Genomic DNA, 21108 nt, shown 5'->3' on the forward strand with positions numbered 1-21108 from the left:
ATATGGGGCGAAGCCGGCGGGTTGAACTGCCACGCAGTAGATGAGGTTACGAACTCTCGCATCAGCTGATTTTGGTCAACCGCTTCAAGTGCTTCCTGAAGCTCCCGGTTTGCGCCCACAAAATTCGTACCTATGTCACTATAGTAGCTGACAGGTATACCTCTTCGCGCCGTGAAGTTCCTCAAAGCCATTATGCAGGAACTTGTTGTCAAGGAGTGAGCTACCTCGATTTGGACGGCTCTTACCGTCAGACAAGTCAGTAGAACCCCCCATCTTTTCTCGACCCTTCGACCTACCGTTACCTCAATCGGACCAAAATAATCCACCCCTACGTGTGCGAATGGCCTCGTGTACGCAGACAGTCTGGCCGCAGGAAGATCTGCCATTTCCGGTGGTTGAGGCAGAGCGTCTCGATTTTTGCACCACTGACAGTTTCTACGGATCGCAGCGAGGGCTTGTCTTAGGCGAAAGATGCTGTACTTCTGGCGAACTTCGTTAACTGCAATTTCGTAGTTACGGTGCAGGTACTTCTCGTGGTAATGTATCAAGACTAGTGTTGTTACTGGGTGTTTTGGTGGTAGAATAACCGGATTCTTTGCGTCACTGTGCAGATACGCACACACTGTAGTTCTGCCCTTCATCCTCATTACGCCAAAATCGTCAACGAATGGGCTTAACTTATAGAGTGGGCTCGCCTTTGAAATACGCTTGGCTGTATCTTCTTTTGCTTCCAATGCTGCGACTTCGTCCGGATACACATCTCGTTGCGCTTGCCGGTAATGGTATTCTTCCGCTCCTCGCAGTTCTTCGCTGGTCAACGGTCCAATGATGATTGACTCCTTGCTACGTCTGCGCTGAAGATTTGAGCAAAATCGAAGAACATAGCCCGTCACCGCAAGTAATCGTCGCCAACTTGAATATCTTCCTACATCGATTGCCGGTTCAGGAACTTTGAAGTGGAGCAACACGCTGGGTCTTATCTCTTCATCCGTCGAAAGCGATTTCAGCGGAAGTGTAGGCCAGTCTTCTTCTGCTTGCATCAGGAACTCAGGACCTTTAAACCACCTGCTATCCGCTGACAAATCGGGTCGGTCTCGCCACCTGGTCCCATCATCAGCAACGTTGGATCGAGTCGGAACTCATCTCCATTCTCGGACATCTGTCGACTCTTGAATTTCGCTGATCCTCGATCCGACGAACGCGCTGTACCGCTTATGGTCGGCTCTTAACCAACATAGGACGTTTCGGGAGTCAGTCCAATACGTACACGTTGAGACGTCCATCGTCAGGTTCTCGGTAACGCTTTTCGCCAATCTACAACCAAGAACTGCAGCTTGTAGTTCCAGCCGTGGGATGGAGGTGTACTTCAACGGTGCGACGCGAGTTTTCCCAGCAATCAGCGAGCATTCAACATGATCTCCTTCTACGAGTCTCAAGAACACAACCGCTGACATCGCACTTTCGCTTGCATCAACGAATACGTGCATTTCGATGGAAGCAGCTTCTAACGACGAGACTACTTGCCGGTAACACCTAGGAATCCGTAGTTTCTCTAGCTCCGGCAGCAACCGCAACCAGTCACGCCACTTCTCGAATAGGTTATCAGGAATTTGTTCGTCCCAATCTACATTAGCACGCCACACCTCCTGAAGCAATATCTTCAGCAGGACCAGGAAGTGGTCGATGAGACCTAGAGGGTCGTAAATGGTCATCAGCGTTCGAAGAATCTCCCGTTTAGTAGGGCAACGACTTCCATCAAGCAGCGCCGTATCAAATCTCGTCCAGCAGATTTTGTATTTAAACACATCGTCCTTCGTATCCCACCACATACCGAGGATTTTCTGACTCGACAACTCGGCTGATATGTTCAAGTCCTTTTCTGACGACTCGCCTCCATTCATTGAAGAAAGAACTAACGGAGAGTTGGAAATCCAATTGCGGATTTCAAATCCGCCTTGCATGTGGATAAAACGCACAGACTCAGCGAGCGTGACTGCTTCCGACTCTGTTTCAACGCTAAACACCATGTCATCCACGTAATGCCGTTTTTTGATGATCATCACCGCTGCTGGATGTTCTTCTTCAAACCTTTCGGCGTTTCTGTTTTTCACAAATTGAGCTGCGGCAGGAGAACAGCTCGCGCCGAAAGTCATTACCTGCATGACGTACGTGTCCGGTTCACCTTGTTTGTCGCGGTCACGCCACAGGAAACGTTGGCAATGCTGGTCTTCAGGAACGATTCCGACCTGGTGGAACATCTCGCGGATGTCGGCACATACGCCTATTCGATGTTCACGGAACTGGTACATGATGCCCACAAGTGACGCCAACTGATCTGGACCGGTAAGAAGCGCCGAATTCAAAGAAATGCCGAATGCTTGGGCAGCGGCGTCCCATACAATCCGGACCTTTCCTGGCTTGTTCGGGTTGTAAACCGGAAATATGGGCAAATACCATTCCCGCTCATGCTTGGTTGACAGCTCCTCCGATGTAAGCTTGCGAATGTAGTTTTTCGATCGGTACTCCGCAATCTTTTCGTGCAGGATGCTCGCCAACTCCGTGTCCTTCTCCATGCGCTTCTCCAAGCACCGCCAACGACGGATTGCAACTACCTTGTTGTCCGGAAGTCGAATTTTATCAGAGCGCCACAACAAGCCCGTTTCGTAGCGTTCTCCGTTGAAGTGTGTGCGGGATTCCAAAAGAGCCATAGCGCGTTCATCTTCTTTGGAAAGCCTTCCAAAGGCTTTTGGCTGTACTGCTAAACTGTCGATGGAAATGTAATTTTTGACCATTTGATTTAGATGCGTCAGGCTTTGTTCGTTGCACGAGCAGATGTGGTACGTATGACTGGCCGTACTCGAAGAGTTCTGAGATGTCCAGCCTCCATATACAGTCCATCCCAAATTGGTTTTGACAGCGATTGGCTCGCCCATCTTGCCCTCACGACTCTTCCGCACCAGCATGAGGTTTGCATGTTTCAGCCCAATCAGTATCCGTGGACGGATGTTACAGTACGAGTCCACGGGTAAACCACGTAGATATCCATGTTTCTCCGCTAGTAGGCCCATGTCCAGGGACTGGAAGGGTAATTGTAGCTCCTCTACCGTTCTTACACCCTGAAGCAGCGTTCGCCTTCCATCCTTTCCGCTAATTTCAACGTCGATGCTCTGAGAGTCGGACTCGTAGCGATGCGTTCCTCCCGTCCATTTCAGACAGAGGGGAAGAACCGTTCCATAGAGCTTCAGGTCCTCCGCAAGCTGCTGATCGATGAGAGTTAACTCCGATCCGTCGTCTAAGAAGGCGTGACAGCTGACTTGTACTCCGTCGCCAAACAGAGTCACCGGCAAATAGCGAAACGAACCTGGACCCGTATCCGATCGATGCGTGTTGACATTGCGTTCTTCATTCTGCTTTGGAGATCCGCCTACGTTGGACGTGTCTTTGCTCGTTGTAGCGGGTGCAGCGAAATCCTTGTGAAGCAATACATGATGCTTGAAGGTGCAACCGTTCTTCCCACATTCTCCAGAATTACAACCACCTTTGTGCTGCCGAAGACACTTGCGGCAGAAATTGAAACCACGAACGGTCGCCCATTTCGACTCATAAGACAACTCCAGGAACCTCTTGCATTTCGCCAGGCATTTGCAATCGCCTTTGCAGGCCGGACAGGGTTTGTTATCTCCGCTTCCTACGATTGCTGACTGCTGCGTTGTCCGAGCTGGCTGACTTCTTTCCTTGACTGGAACTTCTGCGTGAGTGTTAACGTATTTCTCCTTACGAACTGCTCTGAACTCCTGCGTCTTGCTTCCACGGTACTGCGGCTCGAAAACTACGTTCACGTCCTCTGCTAGGTTGTATATCCACCGGCTAAACTTCGAAAGCTTCACTTTGCGCAACTGCCTTTTGTATCGCGCCCAATCTAGTCTGATTTGCGGCGGCAACTTCTTCTCGAACTCCTTCAGCAGAGTTGTATCACACATGTACTGCTTCTCTCCGCAAGTTTCGATTGTGGCGCAAAGGTTTTGCACCTCCAATGCAAAGTCGACCAGCTTGTCCATCGCGTCCGGTCGGATGATCGGCATCGCCATGATTTTCTCCTTCAAAAACTCGATGATTGTGTCTGGTCTACCGAACCGCAACTTTAACGCACTTACAGCCCTTTCCACAGTTTCAGGCCGCATCAAGAAACTTCGTACAGCATTGAACGCGTCTCCCTTCAAACAATTCCTCAGACGAATCATGTTTTCCGCTTCCGTGTATCCACACATGGCCGTAGTATCCTCGTAAGTGGACAAGAACATTGGCCATTCTTCCGGATTTCCACTAAATTTCGGCAGCTCGCGTGGAACGACTTGACGGGCTGCTAACTCATCCCTGGACAGTCTTCTATCACTCCGCAACGATTGTGGCCGCCCTGTTTCAGATCGTTTGTTGCTTTTACCCTCCAGGGTTTTCCGGCGCACGGTCTTCTTCGGACGATGATGTTTTCGCCGTTCAGACTCTCCGCCGCATTGCACTTCCTTTTCACTGGCTTCATGTTCAACCTCTTCGTCAGACGACACTTCTTCCTCGCTGTCCGATCCGCTATCAGACGTTGAATGTTCGGTTGAAGATTCTGCTTCCACATCGTCTTCGCAATCATCCACCTTGTGCAACGACTGCTTGTCCTTTTCACGGAGTTCGTTATGATGCTTCAGCCAGTGTTCCACCTTATTGACCGCATTCGGCTGATCGACGACAGATCCGACACTACCTTCCAAGTCAGCCATCTCCTTCAGAACTTCAAACTTCTTCTTCGCCAATTCTCGCTTGCGTTGCATTTCTTCTCGCATCAACTCCTCCTCAGCTTTGATCTGCTGCAGTTCCACGTCCAAACGAGCTTTTGCCGACTTTCGTGATGCTGCTGAAACTACGGAACCGGCCCGGCTCGCTTTCAAGCTAGGAGCTGACCCTCCGACTGCACCGGCTAGCTCATCGGCCTCTTTCGTCTGCTCGTTCACTCCATCTGTCTGCCCCTCCTTCCGATTCGCCTTCTTTGCACCTTTTGCAGCTGCAGCTCGCGTCATCATCTTCCGTGGAATCGCACCTTTGGCTGCCTTCGCGGTATCGCATTTCAAGCAGGTCCAATTGTAGCCCTTGATATCCTCGGAAACACCCACGCACGAGAAATGGTGCCACACGTCACATGTATTGCATTGCACCATACGCTCATTGACCGGGTTTTCGCATAACGCACAACTCTTTTCAGCCGAAATGGTGGCTTGAGGGTTTGATTTAGGGGGGTTTAGAGTTTTAGAGGTCGAACTGGCGACGATGTCGCTTTTTGAGGCTTTGTTCTGGGTCTGTTTAGACGGGTCTTTGGGGGGTTCTTTATTAACTGACCTTATACTAGGAGGAGACTTTTGCTGCTTACCTTTGGTCTTCTTCGCAGCATCCATACCTGGATCCGACATCGTTCCGGGGTAAACGAAATTTTAATATGTTGGCCGCGCCAACTGGAGGGGATTTCCGAAACGTTAAACCACCACAGGAGTTTTTGGTTGGTTAAAATTTCCTTTAATGAAATTATAATTAGTATTATGCGATTTGGATGATAACAATACTCTTACGTTTAGTGCCTCCTTATATCATCTACTGCCAATCTCCCCGATGGTTTCTCCTCCTAGTAGAGGCAAATTGCATGTGCATGTATCTATTATTTTAACAAATTTAGGATAGTTTTTAACAAATTCACTGCATGTTAGGTTTTAATTCTTACCCTTGAGCTTAGAATAATAAATTGTAGAATAGAAAATATTTGGTAAATACTCGACCGTACACCAAATGCAATGATCTGTGATGAACAAAACTTATTAGTATTAAGCCACAAATGCACTATATCTGTTCATACATTACTCCACCACTAGTTGATTACTATAGTAATTGCACCTATAGGTGCAATAAATTATATCTAAAAAAAGCAATAGTTTATACGCACTTCGGTTCACTTATATGATTCAGCATTTTAATCTATCTCGCTTTCTAGCTACCTATTGTTTATGGAGACGTCAGTGGTCAGTGGACAATGTCACGCTGGCTGTCCATTATATCGACACCGTTCGGAGCAGGGTGTTCATATGGTAGGTGCGGACTGTCCGATATGACGTCACATCTACATTTTTCTGATGTTCTACAAAGTTATAGATAATAGTAAAACACATAACTTTGCCGAACACGTCATCCCGCTTATTTCAAAAATAAAATAGTTATAACGGTTTTTGTAGTTTTCTGGGCCATATTTCAAGCATATATAATCTAGCTATAGGCAATTATATGCAAATTTCCTTTTACGCATGTAAATATACAAGTAATTGCCTGTCTTAGAAAGCCAAAACCATCAAACTGTAAGAGACTGTAAGATGGTTTTTGTACAGAAACTTTCAACCATGTATGTTACTTTTATATGGGATTTATTCATATTATCACCATATTTTTTGAGAGTTCATTACAGCTTGCATTTTTAAGTAAGTGTGTGAATATATAGAAAGGATTGGGGTGCATTCTGCAACATTCATGAAGTACGTTACATGAAAACTTACCATCTACTTCTATTTTCTGACTAACTGACAGTGCTGCACGTAGTCCACGAAAAGAACGCATAAAGTGTTACTTTTCTGTCAGATCACGATTAAACAGCACCTTACTGTAAAGTACAATATGATTTATAATTAGCTATAACTATTGTATACATGTACTAGAGGGAGCATTCACAAAATATGTCACGCGCAAGTTTAGAATTTGAGAAAAAAAATTGCACTTCGTTCGCTCTTTTCGTGGACTACATGCAGCACTGTGAGTTAGTAAGAAAATATAAATAGATGGTAAGTTTTCGTGTAACGTACTTCATGAATGCACCACAATCCATTCTATATATTCACACACACGTACAATAACAATAAAAATGCAAGCTGCCATGAACTGTCAAATAAATATGTTGAAGATATGAATAAATCCCATATAAAAGTAACATACATGGCTGAAAGTTTCTGTACAAAAACCATCTTACAGTTTCTTACAGTTTGATGGTTTTGGCTTTCTAAGAGAGGCAATTACTTGTATATTCATATGTTTAAAAGGAAATTTGCATATAATTGCCTATAGCTAGATTATATATGCTTGAAATATGGCCCAAAAAACTATAAAAACCGTTATAACTATTTTATTTTAGAAATTAGAAGAATGTCGTGTTCGGCGAAGTTATATGTTTTACCATTATCTATAACTTTGTAGAATATCAGAAAAATGTAGAATCAATTCTTCGAAAGTTATTGCGCAAAAACTCTTTTCAAGGGGCTGATGATAAAAAACGTAACGTATCTTGAAAAGTAATGGAGTTACAAACTTGGCGTCTTTGACAAAGTTGCTCCAAATAACATTATCTACAACTTTTGTGAAGACACCAACCTTGTATCTTGAAAAATGCAAAAAATAAATTTTCTATCTCACTTTTAGGGGGATTGATCATTTTTTTACAATAGTTTAAAAGAAGCTCCTTATTATAGCGAAAAACTTTTTCGAAGACACCATGACGCTAAACGTCATAGTTAAAAAGTTATTAATTAAGCGCGCTAAAATGACGAAATCAGCCACTGTGCAGTGGTAGGAGTTCACTAATCAGGTGACCCCTAATTCAAGGTGTTATGCGGCTTTACGCTTACCGTGCCTAGGAATGAATGGTTAGGGGGGTCTTATAAAAACCTAATCGCAAACGGAGCCTGTGGAGTACCAGGGCACCCTCCACAGTATTTGCCCTTACTGTGCTAACCGGAGCAATAGCGCGGTGGACCTTGTGTTTCTCCGAGACAATCAGCTGCCCTTCTTTAATCTCATAATTGAGGCTGAATAAGGGCGGGATTATGAAGATGTTATTAATTAGTTTAAAGTTTCACCTATATGGTTTCGCAATATGCGTTTAACACAGTGTATTCTGTGCATCCTCGCCTTTGGCGCACTCAAATCGATACCGATCTGGCTTTATTGTTGCTGTTCTTTTTTGTGCTGTGATTGTTAAGAGTTTAATCTTGACTAGTTTGGGTAGTGGCTACGGTTAGGATAGCTCAGATCAATCTTCAGCACAAAAGAACAGAAACGATCAATCTTTGTAGACTTATGCAAACTGGTACAGCCCAAATGGCGTTAGTCCAAGAGCCTTACTTTCGTAAGGGGAATTTCTATCTAGGAAACCTTGTGAATCCGGTGTTCGCTACTTTCAGTAAAAATGAAATGGCAAACTCACGTGTCATGCCTCGAGCATGTGTGCTTGTCAACAACGCAATCGTTGCTACACTCATCTTTGAACTAACTACTAGAGATGTATGTGCTATCAGAATCGATGCATCTGTTGGAAATCTCAACAGGAAATACGTTTATTGTTCGGTTTATTTACCGCATGATGAACCATCCCCTACGGAAGCTTTCAAACAAGTCATTGCATACTGCACTTCTGGGGCAGCTCAGACATCAATTTGAGAGGCTCCAGTTTGATGGAATACTTAAGTTTTACAGATCTTGGATTACTTAACATAGGCAACCGCCCAACCTTTATGGTATCTGCTAGAGAGGAAGTATTAGACATAACGCTTTGCTCTAGCAGAATTAGTCACGAGCTGACCAATTGGCATGTGTCAGATGAAGAATCTTTATCTGATCATCGCTACATTTTTTTTGAACATGTGAATGTTACTTCGCAAACTTTGCGTTTCAGGAAGCCCCGGTCAACCAACTGGGATCTCTTTACCGATTTGGTTGCAGCCAAATTTCATGGATACTCACCATCAATTGACACTCCAAGTGATTTAGATGATGCCGTTGATACTACAATGGCCTTCATCATGGAAGCTTTTGAACAAGCTTGTCCTCTGCGGTCTGTGAAGACCACAAGAGTAACCCCTTGGTGGAACTCTGATCTGGCGAAACTCAGGAAACAATGTAGAAAGAGTTGGAACAGACGACGTTCGGCTGGATCGGAGGCTTTCAGGTCGGCTCGCAAGGCCTACCAGAAAGCTCTTCGGTCTGCTGAACGATCCGGCTGGGAAAACCTTTGTACAAATGTTTCCAGTCTGAGTGAAGCCAGTCGATTGAACAAAATCCTTGCAAAATCTAAGGATTTTCAAGTGAACGAACTTCGTTTGCCAAATGGTGATTTCACTTCCTCTGATGAGGAAGTTTTGGAATGTTTATTCAGTACACACTTCCCCGGATGTGTGGATATTACATCTTCGGATGAACCTGATGTCTTTTCTTGTAGTTATGATTCTTTAGCTTCGGCTCGGAGTATCATAACTTTAGAATCGATTGAATGGGCACTTAATAGCTTTGCTCCTTTCAAATCTCCTGGGGCAGATGGGATTTATCCTATTTTGCTTCAGAAGGGATTTGACCGTTTTAAACATGTTTTAAAACAACTACTTGTTTGCAGTTTTGCTACAGGGTATATTCCCAAATCTTTCTTCTGAAATGCTTAGAACGCATTGTCGATCTGCACGGGGTCATGGCATATCACCTATGATTAACAATTGGATTCACCAAATGCTCAAAAACCGACATCTCTTCTCGACATTGCGTCAAGCGGCGATTAGGAAATTGAGTGTTTGTGGATGCCCCCAAGGGGGAGTCTTATCACCACTTTTGTGGAATCTCGTAGCAGACACGCTATTGAGGTAACTCAATAATAGCGGTTTTCCTACATATGGTTTTGCGGACGACTACCTAACATTGTTAGTCGGTATGTGCATCAGCACCCTTTTCGACCTGATACAAAACGCTCTTCAGGTAGTTGAGGGTTGGTGTCGCCAATATGGCATTTCGGTAAATCCGAGTAAAACATCTATTGTTCTTTTCACGGAAAAGTGAAACCGTAAGGGTGTTCGACCTTTACGTCTCTTTGATTCTGAAATCAATGTGACTGAACAGGTAAAGTACGTTGGAGTCATTCTTGATTCCAAGCTTTCCTGGACACCTTATGTTGAGTTCAGAATCAAGAAAGCTTGCATGGCCTTCGGGCAATGCCGGCGAACCTTTGGTACAACTTGGGGTCTCAAACCCAAGTATATCAAATGGATTTACACAACTGTTGTTCGTCCAATATTGGCTTATGGATGTCTTGTGTGGTGGCAAAAGGGCGAAGTGAGAACGGTCCAATCAAAATTAGGCCATCTCCAAAGGATGTGCCCAATGCATTGGCGATGTCTGGAGCGTTCTCTTCAACTCCTACGGCAGCGCTCGAAGTTCTCTTTGACGTTGCCCCACTACACATTCATCTCAAACAAGAAGCACTTTCTTGCACTTACCGTCTATGGGTACTCGGTTTACTAGAGGAAACTCCTGTGAACCGCAGTTCCACACATACCTCGTTGTTTCCACTTTTGGTAAATTGGGACAAAGTTGTCCTTGCTCCATGTGATCTTACAATTGCTTGTAATTTTCCATATAGGACATTTTCCACGAAATTCCCTTCCCGGGAAGAGTGGACATCTGGTTATCTGGAAAGAAGTATTTCAGACGGCATCGTATGTTACACTGATGGCTCCCTTCTCGAAGGTCGAGCAGGTGCTGGTGTTTATTCTCGTGAGCAAAGGATGTATAAGTCTTACTCACTTGGTAGACACTGCACTGTTATTCAGGCCGAAATCTTTGCTGTTATGTGCGGAGTGCAATCAGCACTTTAGCAGCACGTAATGGGCAAAGTAATATACTTTTGTTCAGATAGCCAGGCTGCTATTAAAGCACTTGCTTCGGCCAACTCTAGGTCGAAGGTAGTAATCGCTTGTCGAACTCAAATCGAGGAGCTGAATTCAGCAAACGCTGTTCTCCTTGTATGGGTGCCGGCCATTCTTCCATCGCTGGAAATGAATTGGCTGATGAGTTAGCTCGCACTGGAGCATGACATGACTTCATTGGCCCTGAGCCAGCTATTCCGATATCGAAGTTGTGGGAATTTGGCTGACGGTTCTCGATGAGAATCGCCCAGCACAGCGACCCGATACACTGTACGTCCGACGTGGTCGAACGCTGACCAAAGAAGAAGGAAGAGTCGTGGCCTGCTGTGATCAAGGAATTGGCATCCCTATCCCACCAATGCAATGTTTTCGTAGCCAGCATAACAGCGGCTCAAGCGTAGGGCTCAAGCTGAAAACCTATCTCTCAACACAGCAGCATAATTTTAATGCGGGGTAAGAAAACAAGAAGACCATGACAGTCCCCTGGCTGTGATGTCGTCAGCAGCTATCACTCGATAGCGTGGGAGTTACCCTGGGTGGGGAATGTACGTGCGTTATGAGTTGTCTGTTGACATATTGGGGGATAAGACTCTAAACGCACTGAGAGATGCTTATTGTCAGACATATACCACACAGAAGTGTTGGCTTCAGATTCACACTTGGGGGCTGCTACTTAACACAGACAATACTGGAATAGTTTGGAGTCATGTCGTCAAACCAAATTGTATTGTACTGAGCCATCTGCAAGGGTGGCGAAGTATCTTACAAATCTGTCAAAGCAGAATTGCAGCATGCTGGTCAAAGCGTTGACTGGCCACTGCCGATTCAGCTATCACATGGCAAATATTCAGCAATCTGATTCATTTGCATGTGATAGCTGTGAATCCGATTATGGAACTTCGTATCATTTGATATGTAACTGTCCAGTTTTTGTGCAACTGCGTTTCCGAGTATTCGGTAAACACTTATTAAGTGAATCTGACTTCAGAGACCTGAATATTCAGGATATGCTGTTGTTCTTAACCCGCTGTGGTAAAGAGCTATAGGCTCTCATTCGCTTTATGCATTATTACAGTGCCCTTTTCAGGGCGCTGTTTGAACCCATTGTGGCACGCCTATGCGTTAGTATCCTCTTCCAAGCTTCTTTTCCTATTTCCCTACCTGTCCTTATCCCTATCCTTATCCTTATTTCCTTCCTTTTCCCTCAGGTAAATGATGATGAAATAGGCTATTATTTTGGTGATGGCACAAATGCCCCAAATGGAGGATAACGTGCCTCTGGAGTCGGCCTTCTGATACCTGATACCTGATTCCTGGTGGACTCTTACCACCGGAACTGGCGGTCCTTAGTGTTATTCTTAGCCAATTGAGACAATCGCTACCGACACTACACAGTTATCTAGGCTGATCGAGAAAAGAAGTTAATATTGAAGATACTTCACACGGGCCCGAACAGCCGGCAACATTTGCATCGAAATTGCGAGAAAACGATAAGAGCTAGTAGTTTGATGTCAAAGAACAAATTGTGTAGTAGTGCAGGGGCCACAACTTTGCCGAAGAAAGAATTTCAACTTATTACGCATGTTTCAAAGATAATTGACAAAAACAAATTAAAGCACACTACTTTTGAGCTATTTGTTCTGGAAAACTTAGTCATTTAACTAAACCAATCGATTCAAAGCAGTCATTTGATAGAAAATTTAATAATCTTTCGAATAAGGGTAAAACAACTGCAATAAGTTTGACCATTTGAAAGTTATAGCCAGTTAAGGCAATAAGAGTCAAAAACATGGAAAGTTCAATAGCTACGTAACGATTGAGATTTGACCATATGCGTAGAACATTTTTTTTCAACATTTATGGTCCTCTATCACCCTTTAAAAAATTTGTACTCACGAACCTAACACCCTGTATAATCAATACTTCTGAAAACTTTCACTTCTACCAACGCTCGTCATTCATTTGCGTAGGATTTGATATTTTTTGTAAACGAAACCCTAGACCAACGATTCGCTATTAACATAGCGCTATTTTCGATTTATTATGAGGTCACTGACTTGATAGCGTGCACCCCACTAATGACGTTCTTCGTTCGTTATGAACATGACACATCCTTTTACCTTTCAACGTAATCATTTACACTGACTTAGGACACCCGTCCTGGTTAAAGATGCGTGTGAAACGCAAAACTTTTTCCTTACAATCATGACCTGCTTGCTTCCTTATGATGGAGCAGTAGGTAACAGATTTGACTACTCCGGAACCGGCTCCGCACCAAAGGTGGCAAAAATGCAAAATGAAGCCAAGGTGACTAACCGCAAAAGCGAAAGCCATCATTAGTGTCATGGGAAGTTTCCTTTCGCAGGTACATAGGTAGGTATTCAAATGATGTCGTATTTTTTGTACCGTTAGTATACAATTACTGGGACAGACATCGTGGCAACAATTTAAACACTCTACACAGCAAATAAATTTGTAATATCCACAGACGTATTTTCTAGAATTGTATCCATTTTTGGGCGTATTTTACTTTATTATCATCATTTTCCAACAATTACCAGATTCACCATGTAAAGTTCCCTTGTTAGGCATGTGGCTCCCATTTTCATCCTACGAGAATCAAAGGATTGAAGCACTGTTAGTGTTGTTTCTTACGGAATCAACGCTGCCGTAATCGCTTATTTTCGAAAAGGAGGAATATGGGAGCGTGAGATTACTGATGACACTTATACTTTATATATTGGTTGGCAGCGGAAAGTGTTAAACCTCGTTGCACTAAATACGTAGAAACAGTTTTATATTTATCTTCCAACTTCTGTACATTAGTTTAATGCAAGTAACGGTGCTGTACACATTAGAAATTGCAAATTATCAAAAAATTTCTGTGTTTTCTGACTTTCTGACCTGCAGCCACATTGAAACGTTAAGAGTTCCAATTATCGCTACTAATTGTCACTTACTTATTCAAACACAAAAATCCATCAGAAACATTTTACTCATGGGGTTGATATTGTGTCCCACTTCAATAAGCACAGAACACAGCTATACATCATCCGTAACTGCAGATTGCACGCTTTAGTCCTTGGCCTATGTCTTCAGTATCCAAAACCTCAGTTCAGAATTACCCATATCGGACTTCATTTGCACACGAATAGTCAGTAGAACAGTACTGGCTAACCACAATTCCTACGGAAAGACATACGATATCTTCATTCGACCATCTGTTGACAATAGCCATAGATAATACTTGTTCCGTTCCCTTGAGTAAGCACTCAAGAAAGTGGATTTCCATTTTGGTTACCATCAGTCACATACACACACCCATAACTTATTTTCCTACCACAGACAATGCGGACGGTTATTTGCTACTGTTTTCCCGTACATACGTACAGCAGATGAGACGGCTCAAGCTGGGAAAAAGCCAAGCGCCTGCAGCTTCCGGTTACCCGAGACGGGTGCACGAGAGCGTGCCTTCCGTTTGCTGCTCGCACTTTCCAGGAGTGGTAGCTCTCCAGACGACAGATTTCCACTGTGTAATTGATGAATATTAAAATGGTAAACTTATGCCGGCGCTTCCGTTGTTGTGAGCTATTCACTAGGGCGGGGATTTTCATGACACATGTGAAGTGAGACTGGAAAAAACCAAAGATTTATATCGATAAATTTATAAATGAATGAAAAAACGGTCGAATTTTTTCTCATTTTGAATTTAAGAATCATCAGCTGATCTGTCTAAAAAAGCCTTGAAACATCACTAAAACCATATCGATTTGGGATTTAGTCGGATCAATATGCTCCGCAGATAAAAGACGATTGAAATCACTTCATTCAGAAAATGAAAAGTGGATACTTAGTTTTTCGGAGAAATCTAAAATGCAACAACCGAACGCAATGTGTGCTTTAGGATAATGGAATACGAAATCAGTTGCATATTGTGTAAGCCACTGCAGAGCAGGAAGTGGCTTGCACACAGCGAAGTAGATGACTGGAATATAAACCTTACCTATATTTCCACAGGAAGCTTGGACGCATGCATCGTTACAATACGTATGCTTTATTTGGCAATCAATGAGTTTTCCCTACCTTACGTTCCAGTTATAGAGGACCGACCAACACTGTTCGTATTGATCTAGCTTGGAAGTTAATTTGGGGTTACATTGTGATTGTGATTCATGGTGAAATGGTTATCGTGCCTAACCATTCAGGAGGGTCTAAGGCAGTGGTGGGCACGCTTGCCGTTAATCGTTAACGCATTTCGGACGAACATTTGCTTCTATTCCCACAAAGGTCCCTAAAAAGTTCACTATCAATATTCTTCTATCTACAAGTTTTTCTGTATGAATATTCTCATATTTGCAAGTGAAGTGTACCTTTCCAGTGATGTGGAAAAAGTTCAATTTGAAATTATGTTTTTGAGATATTGATGAGCAAACACAATTTAACGGTTAACAAGAACTATCTACTAGTAAATGTTCGTCCGAGATGCGTAAACGATAAGCGTTGGTCTAACGAAAACCTCATCTCAAATAAAGCCTGGAGAGCACCAGGGTACCGTCCACAGTATTTTGCCCTTGCAGCGTTGACCGGAGCAATGGTGCAGTGCACTTTACGTTTCTTCGAAACAATCAGCTGCCTTTCTTTAATCTCAAATAAGGCGTTTTCCAGTCGATATCGAATTTGCCTAGTTTGAGTAGTGGCTATTGTTAGGATAGCTCAGATCAATCATTAGCATCATAAAAGAACAGGAACGATCAATCTTTGCAGACCTATAAAAATGATACAGCCCAAGTGGCTTTCGTTCGAAAAACCTTACTTTTGTGAGGGAAATTTATGTGTTGGAAACCTTGTGAACCCAGTGCTTGCTATTTGCAGTAAACATGAAAACCACAAACACGCGTGTCATACCTCGAGCATGTGTACCTGCCAACAACACATTTTTAGTTGAGCTCGTCTCTGAACTAACTACACTGAAACCTCCATTTAGGTAGGATCCATTTAGGTAAAATCTATTTAGGTCCCTCCATTTAGGAATTTGATTATATTCAGAGCAGTTGGAATGCTCAAGTTTACAGATGAAGTTGGTGTAGTATCTAGATAACCTTTATAGCATTAGCTAGTAAAATTATAGCAAATAGCTTTCTTGTTGGAACGATCACTTCTGATCGTTCTCTTTTCATCCGACCGTTGAGCAGTATGGACGCAAGTGTACCCGTCTCCTCAAGTGCAATTATTTAATAAAGTATATATTAAAGTGAAGTGTCTAGTCGTCTAATTAATTACCGCGTACTCCGTCCCAATACTTCAACTTGGCGACGAGTGTAAATCAGTGAAAAATAGTCGGTCAGAAAAAGCTACAATAGCGCGTGCGTTTTAGTCGGTCGCGAACACGTGGTGAGTGAAAACCCTAACCTCAAAATGACGGAGTCTGCAGGTGCAAGTGGTGTAGCGCAGAGCGCGTTGAAAATGGAAGCAGTAGGTGCTGCTCCAATAGTTCGTGCTGGCATGTTCGGCCAGATCGAACAGTACGTCGTCGGGGAGAATTTCGGGGAATATGTGAACCGTTTGGAAATGTTCTTCCTCGTCAATGACATGCCGGACGATAAAAAAGTGCCGGTGTTGGTCACGGTGGCTGGACCCAGCCTATACTCAATCGCAGCTAGGTTGAGTTCACCGGAGGATCCACGTACGAAGTCCTACGAGGATTTGGTAGATCTCCTCAAAAAGCACCTCGATCCAACCACGAATATCGTCGCGGAAAGGTACAAATTCCGCAAGTGTGAGCAAATGTCGTCGCAAAGTGTCACCGAGTTTATTATCAACCTAAAAGCCACTGCCCAGTCGTGTAAGTTTGGAGATTTCCTGTCGCATGCGCTTCGGGATCAATTCGTCGCGGGAATCAACGATCAAAGTTTGCGGAAAAAGCTGTTAACGGAGCCCGAGCTGACCTTCGATAAAGCGTGTTCAATCGGTCGGAGCTGGGAGGCAGCGCTCAGCCAGAACAAGGAAATGTCGTCGCAATCAAACCACGTGGTAGCTGCAATGAGGGAGAAGCGGAATCCGGTCCATAAAACAAAGCAAAATGGTGCCCGAGCACCGGATTTCAAGTCAGGTCGGTCGTCTATGAAGCAAGATAAACCGTGTTTCCGATGTAGCCGCCATCACGATCCGGCAACTTGCCCGGCTCGCAGTTGGACCTGCTACTCGTGCGGGAAACAAGGCCACGTGTCAACATGCTGTAGAGTGAACTCGTCGTCGTCGTCGTCGTCGAAAAAGTCTGGAGGAAACCAACGTGTCGCTGAAATGGCTGAAGCAGTAGAAGTTCTTCGACTGAATCTGTTGGCGGAGTCGATCGATGCAGAAAGGCCATCGTCACCGTCTTCACTGCCGAATAATGCGGCAAAACCGGAGGATGATTGTAGTTTGTCCATACTGGAGCAGGCGTCTAAGGTATGCGCACAGCAAAATCTGGCCAAAGAAAATCAAGCAGTAATAATTCATTCCAACTTGTTCCCAAACCAAAAGCAATTCATCGTAAAAAAGCATTAATTTACTTTAAATCAACATCAAGACATTGCTGATTTGACTTGTTATATCCGTCATCTCGAGTTTTGAGCTTGAGTCCTTCCGTAAAGTTTTGCACAGTACCTTCGACCGCATGCCAAGAAATTTTTACCACCTTTGTGTCAAAATCAATCTTATTTTTCGATGAAAGCTGTCGTTCTTGACATTGTTTGAAGGTTCCAATTCACGGTTACTCAATATTTTTCAATTGGGTTGAGTTTTGAAGTGTATGAGATTTTACGTTTTTTGGAAAAATGCAGTACAATTTCTACATAGTTTTCTGCATACAAACGCAAGCATTCTCCGCCAAAAACAGGGGACAAAAATCAATTCAAATCAATACACAATATCTAAGCTTTTGAATAAGGGGTGCCAGCCATTTTTCCCGACATTTCCCATAGTGAAAAAGATGATTTGCTATACATGTATTTCTAAAAGTTCGGTTTTTCAAACCACAAATTCATATTGTTGACCAAACTATGTATTTCTTGCCAAACTTCGATTTTTTCTTGCTCTTAAGTTGATCTGCAACCTTTCCGGGTTGTAATGATGTATAGAACCGAATACTTGAAAGCTAACTTAGGTCTGCGGGGACGGTCGCTTTAATGTACATTGTCAGATTTTCAGCACGTTTGTGCAAAAACTTTTCGAGGACTTCTTGTTCCCTTGACTCTATTTTAAACACAATGTCAGAATATATCCCGAAGTAAATATTTTTCGATTCCTTACACAATAAGCTTTCATTTGTGCCAGAGATTGCCACGATTCGTTGAAAATAGAGAAATTTCTATCCAAAATGCGGTGGCTAGATTTTGCTGTGTGCATACCTTACTAGCAACATCAACTCTCTCAACAAGGTCGACGCTCCAGAGTTCGTGACATTGAATTGTCAAGGTCGTCGTCTCGATTTCGAGGTGGACTGTGGGGCGTGCCGGAGTGTAATATCCACAGATACGTATCAAAAGCATTTTTCTGAGTGCAAGTTAGTTCCCACTGCTTTAGAATTTGTTTCCGTTTCAGGCCAACGCATTACGCCAAAGGGAACTGTTGGCATTCGAGTCTCCGCTTCATCAGGAATCCAAGGTCAACTAGAGTTGGTGGTTATTCCCACTGACCGCACAGTGCATCCGTTACTAGGGCGTGACGGTCTGGACCTGATTTTCCCTGGATGGCGGAAGACTTTCTCGCTTAAGTCGGTCGGTAAGTCAGGACAATCCTTCGATACTGAGCTAAAAACGAAATTTCCAAACGTGTTTTCTGAGTCGCCGGAAAATGCGATTACCGGTTTTACGGCTGACATTGTATTGAAACCCGATACAACACCTGTTTTTCATAAGGCTTATACCGTTCCCTTCTCGCTTCGAGAAAAAGTGGACGAAAGTCTTGATAAACTTGTCCAGGACGGTATCCTGGTCCCAGTTCGTTCATCACCTTGGGCAAGTCCCATCGTGGTAGTGCCTAAAAAAGACGGCGCCGTCAGAATTTGTCTTGACGGCAAGGCTGTCCTCAACCGTCATACCACTGTCGAACATTATCCGCTACCACGGATAGACGATGTTTTAGCTCAGTTGGCAAACTGGAAAGTTTTTTGTAAAGTTGATCTCTCCGGAGCGTATTTACAAGTCACGCTCTCGAAAGCTTCACAGGTTCTGTGCACCGTAAACACTCAACGGGGTCTTTTTCAGTTTACGCGGATGCCTTTTGGCTTAGCTTCCGCGCCGGCGATTTTCCAATCAATAATCGATCAGATTCTCGTGGATTCGCCCGGAGTTCCTTATTTGGACGACATAATTGTCGGTGGCCGCAACCGTGAAGAGTGTCACGCCAATCTTCTAATTGTCCTGCGAAAGTTAAACGATCATAATGTTCGAATTAACTTGAGCAAATCATGTTTTTACGTAGAGAAAGTCAATCATTTGGGGTATACTATTACTTCAGACGGTATACGCCCAGATCCGTCAAAATTCGAGGCCATATTGAACGCCCCGTCACCTGAAAATGTCACCCAGCTACAAGCGTATCTGGGACTATTAAATTACTATCACAGATTCCTCCCTAATCTGTCGATAGAACTGCGTCCGCTGTATAACCTTCTAAGGAAGAACAGTCGATTTGTTTGGTCGCCAAACTGCCAGGTGGCGTTTGAGAAAACTAAGACATTATTGTCAGAAAATGATTTACTCGAGCCTTACGATCCTGCGAAACCGATCGTATTGGCAGTCGATGCAAGTCCTTATGGCCTAGGGGCTGTTCTGTCTCATGTGGTCAACGGCGAGGAAAAGCCTGTGTGCTTCGCTTCCTCGACCTTATCTCCGGCTCAGGAAAATTATGCACAAGTGCATAAAGAAGCCTTGGCTGTAATTTTTGGAATAAACAAGTTCCATAAGTACTTGTATGGCGCTAAGTTCAAACTCGTCACTGATAACAGTGCGATTAAAGAAATTTTCAATCCAGTAAAAGGGACGTCTGCTATCGCAGCTGCAAGATTGCAAAGGTGGGCTGTGATGTTGTCTAGTTATGACTACTCCATTGAACACCGACCAGGGAAGTTCATGAGCCATGCTGACGCCCTTTCCCGTCTTCCATTGAATGAGCCCACAGATGTGGAGCACATCGGCCTTGGTCTCAAAAATTTGACCGGTTCTGTAGACATCGTAAATTTAGAACTGGTGCAGAAACACCAGAAATCTGATCCAGTTTTGGTTAAAGTTCGTGAATACGTCTTGCACGGTTGGCCAAAGACGGTGGATACCGTCTTAAAGCCGTACTTTCAGATCAATTCGCATCTTGGAATTGACGATGATGTCTTGTACTTCAACGATCGCGTTGTCATACCCGATAGTCTGCAAGCGGCTGTAATTAATCAACTTCATGCTAGCCATGACGGCATTGTTAGAATGAAGATGCTTGGGAGAACCTATGTTTGGTGGAAAAGCTTTGATAAAGACTTGTCTGACCTTGTTCAAAGCTGTAAGATCTGCCAGCAGCGCCAACCGGTTCCGAAAGAAAAGGTGGAATCGACCTGGCCAAAGTGTCAAAGACCTTTCCAAAGGATCCATTTGGACCTCTTCTATTTTGAAAGCCATACGGCCTTGATCATCATTGATGCGTTCTCGAAGTTCATTGATGTTCAATTGTTGAAAAGTTCTACCAGTGTTCAACTGATAGAACATCTTGAGTCGTTTTTTGCCCTTTTTGGTATCGCTGAAGAAGTCGTTTCTGATAATGGGCCACCCTTTAATTCAGAACATTTTGTGTCCTTTCTGGAAGCTAATGACGTCAAAGTTACCAAGACGCCTCCCTACCACCCACAGTCCAACGGGTTGGCCGAGAGGGGTGTGCGTACAGTCAAGGACGTCTTGAAAAAGTACCTTCTGGACGAAAAATGCAGGCAATTGTCCATGTCACGAAAAATCAATCGATTCTTAATTAACTATCGGAATACTCCAACTACTTCAACAAATCGTTCTCCTTCGTCTATGGTGTTTGCATACACCCCACGCACTCTACTGAATTCGGTTAACCCCCGAAAAGTAGAGGTTAGTCCTCCAATTCCCAAACCTTCAGTTGTTTCGAACCCTGAATCGATGGGTACCGAAGGAAAGCTTAATAAAAAATCGTTTAAGCCGGGAGAAAAAGTGCTGTATCGCAACCATTTCAAGGAAGTAGTACGATGGATACCTGCTATCGTTCTTCAAAAAATTAGTCCTCTAACATATTTGATCAGTATCGAAGGGAATGTTCGTATGGTACATGCAAACCAAATACGACTTTCGAACCTGTCCGACAA

At 43.8% G+C, this 21108-nt stretch overlaps 2 protein-coding genes across 2 annotated transcripts in view; both read right to left on the bottom strand.

Moving 5' to 3' along the window:
* Positions 1-21108, bottom strand: part of LOC109426278 (uncharacterized) — a 112459-nt gene that overhangs the window by 10030 nt on the left and 81321 nt on the right. The window lies entirely within an intron of this gene.
* On the bottom strand, positions 152-6140 carry LOC134288254 (uncharacterized). The gene is made up of 2 exons (XM_062852530.1): positions 5759-6140; positions 152-5692 (listed from the first exon to the last, which is right to left on the bottom strand). Exon 2 carries the CDS (start codon positions 5451-5453, stop codon positions 1140-1142), a length of 4314 nt encoding a protein of 1437 aa, XP_062708514.1. The 5' UTR covers positions 5454-5692; positions 5759-6140; the 3' UTR covers positions 152-1139.

The sequence above is a fragment of the Aedes albopictus genome, chromosome 2 (genome assembly GCF_035046485.1).
Source record: "Aedes albopictus strain Foshan chromosome 2, AalbF5, whole genome shotgun sequence".
NCBI classification, from domain to species: domain Eukaryota; kingdom Metazoa; phylum Arthropoda; class Insecta; order Diptera; family Culicidae; genus Aedes; species Aedes albopictus.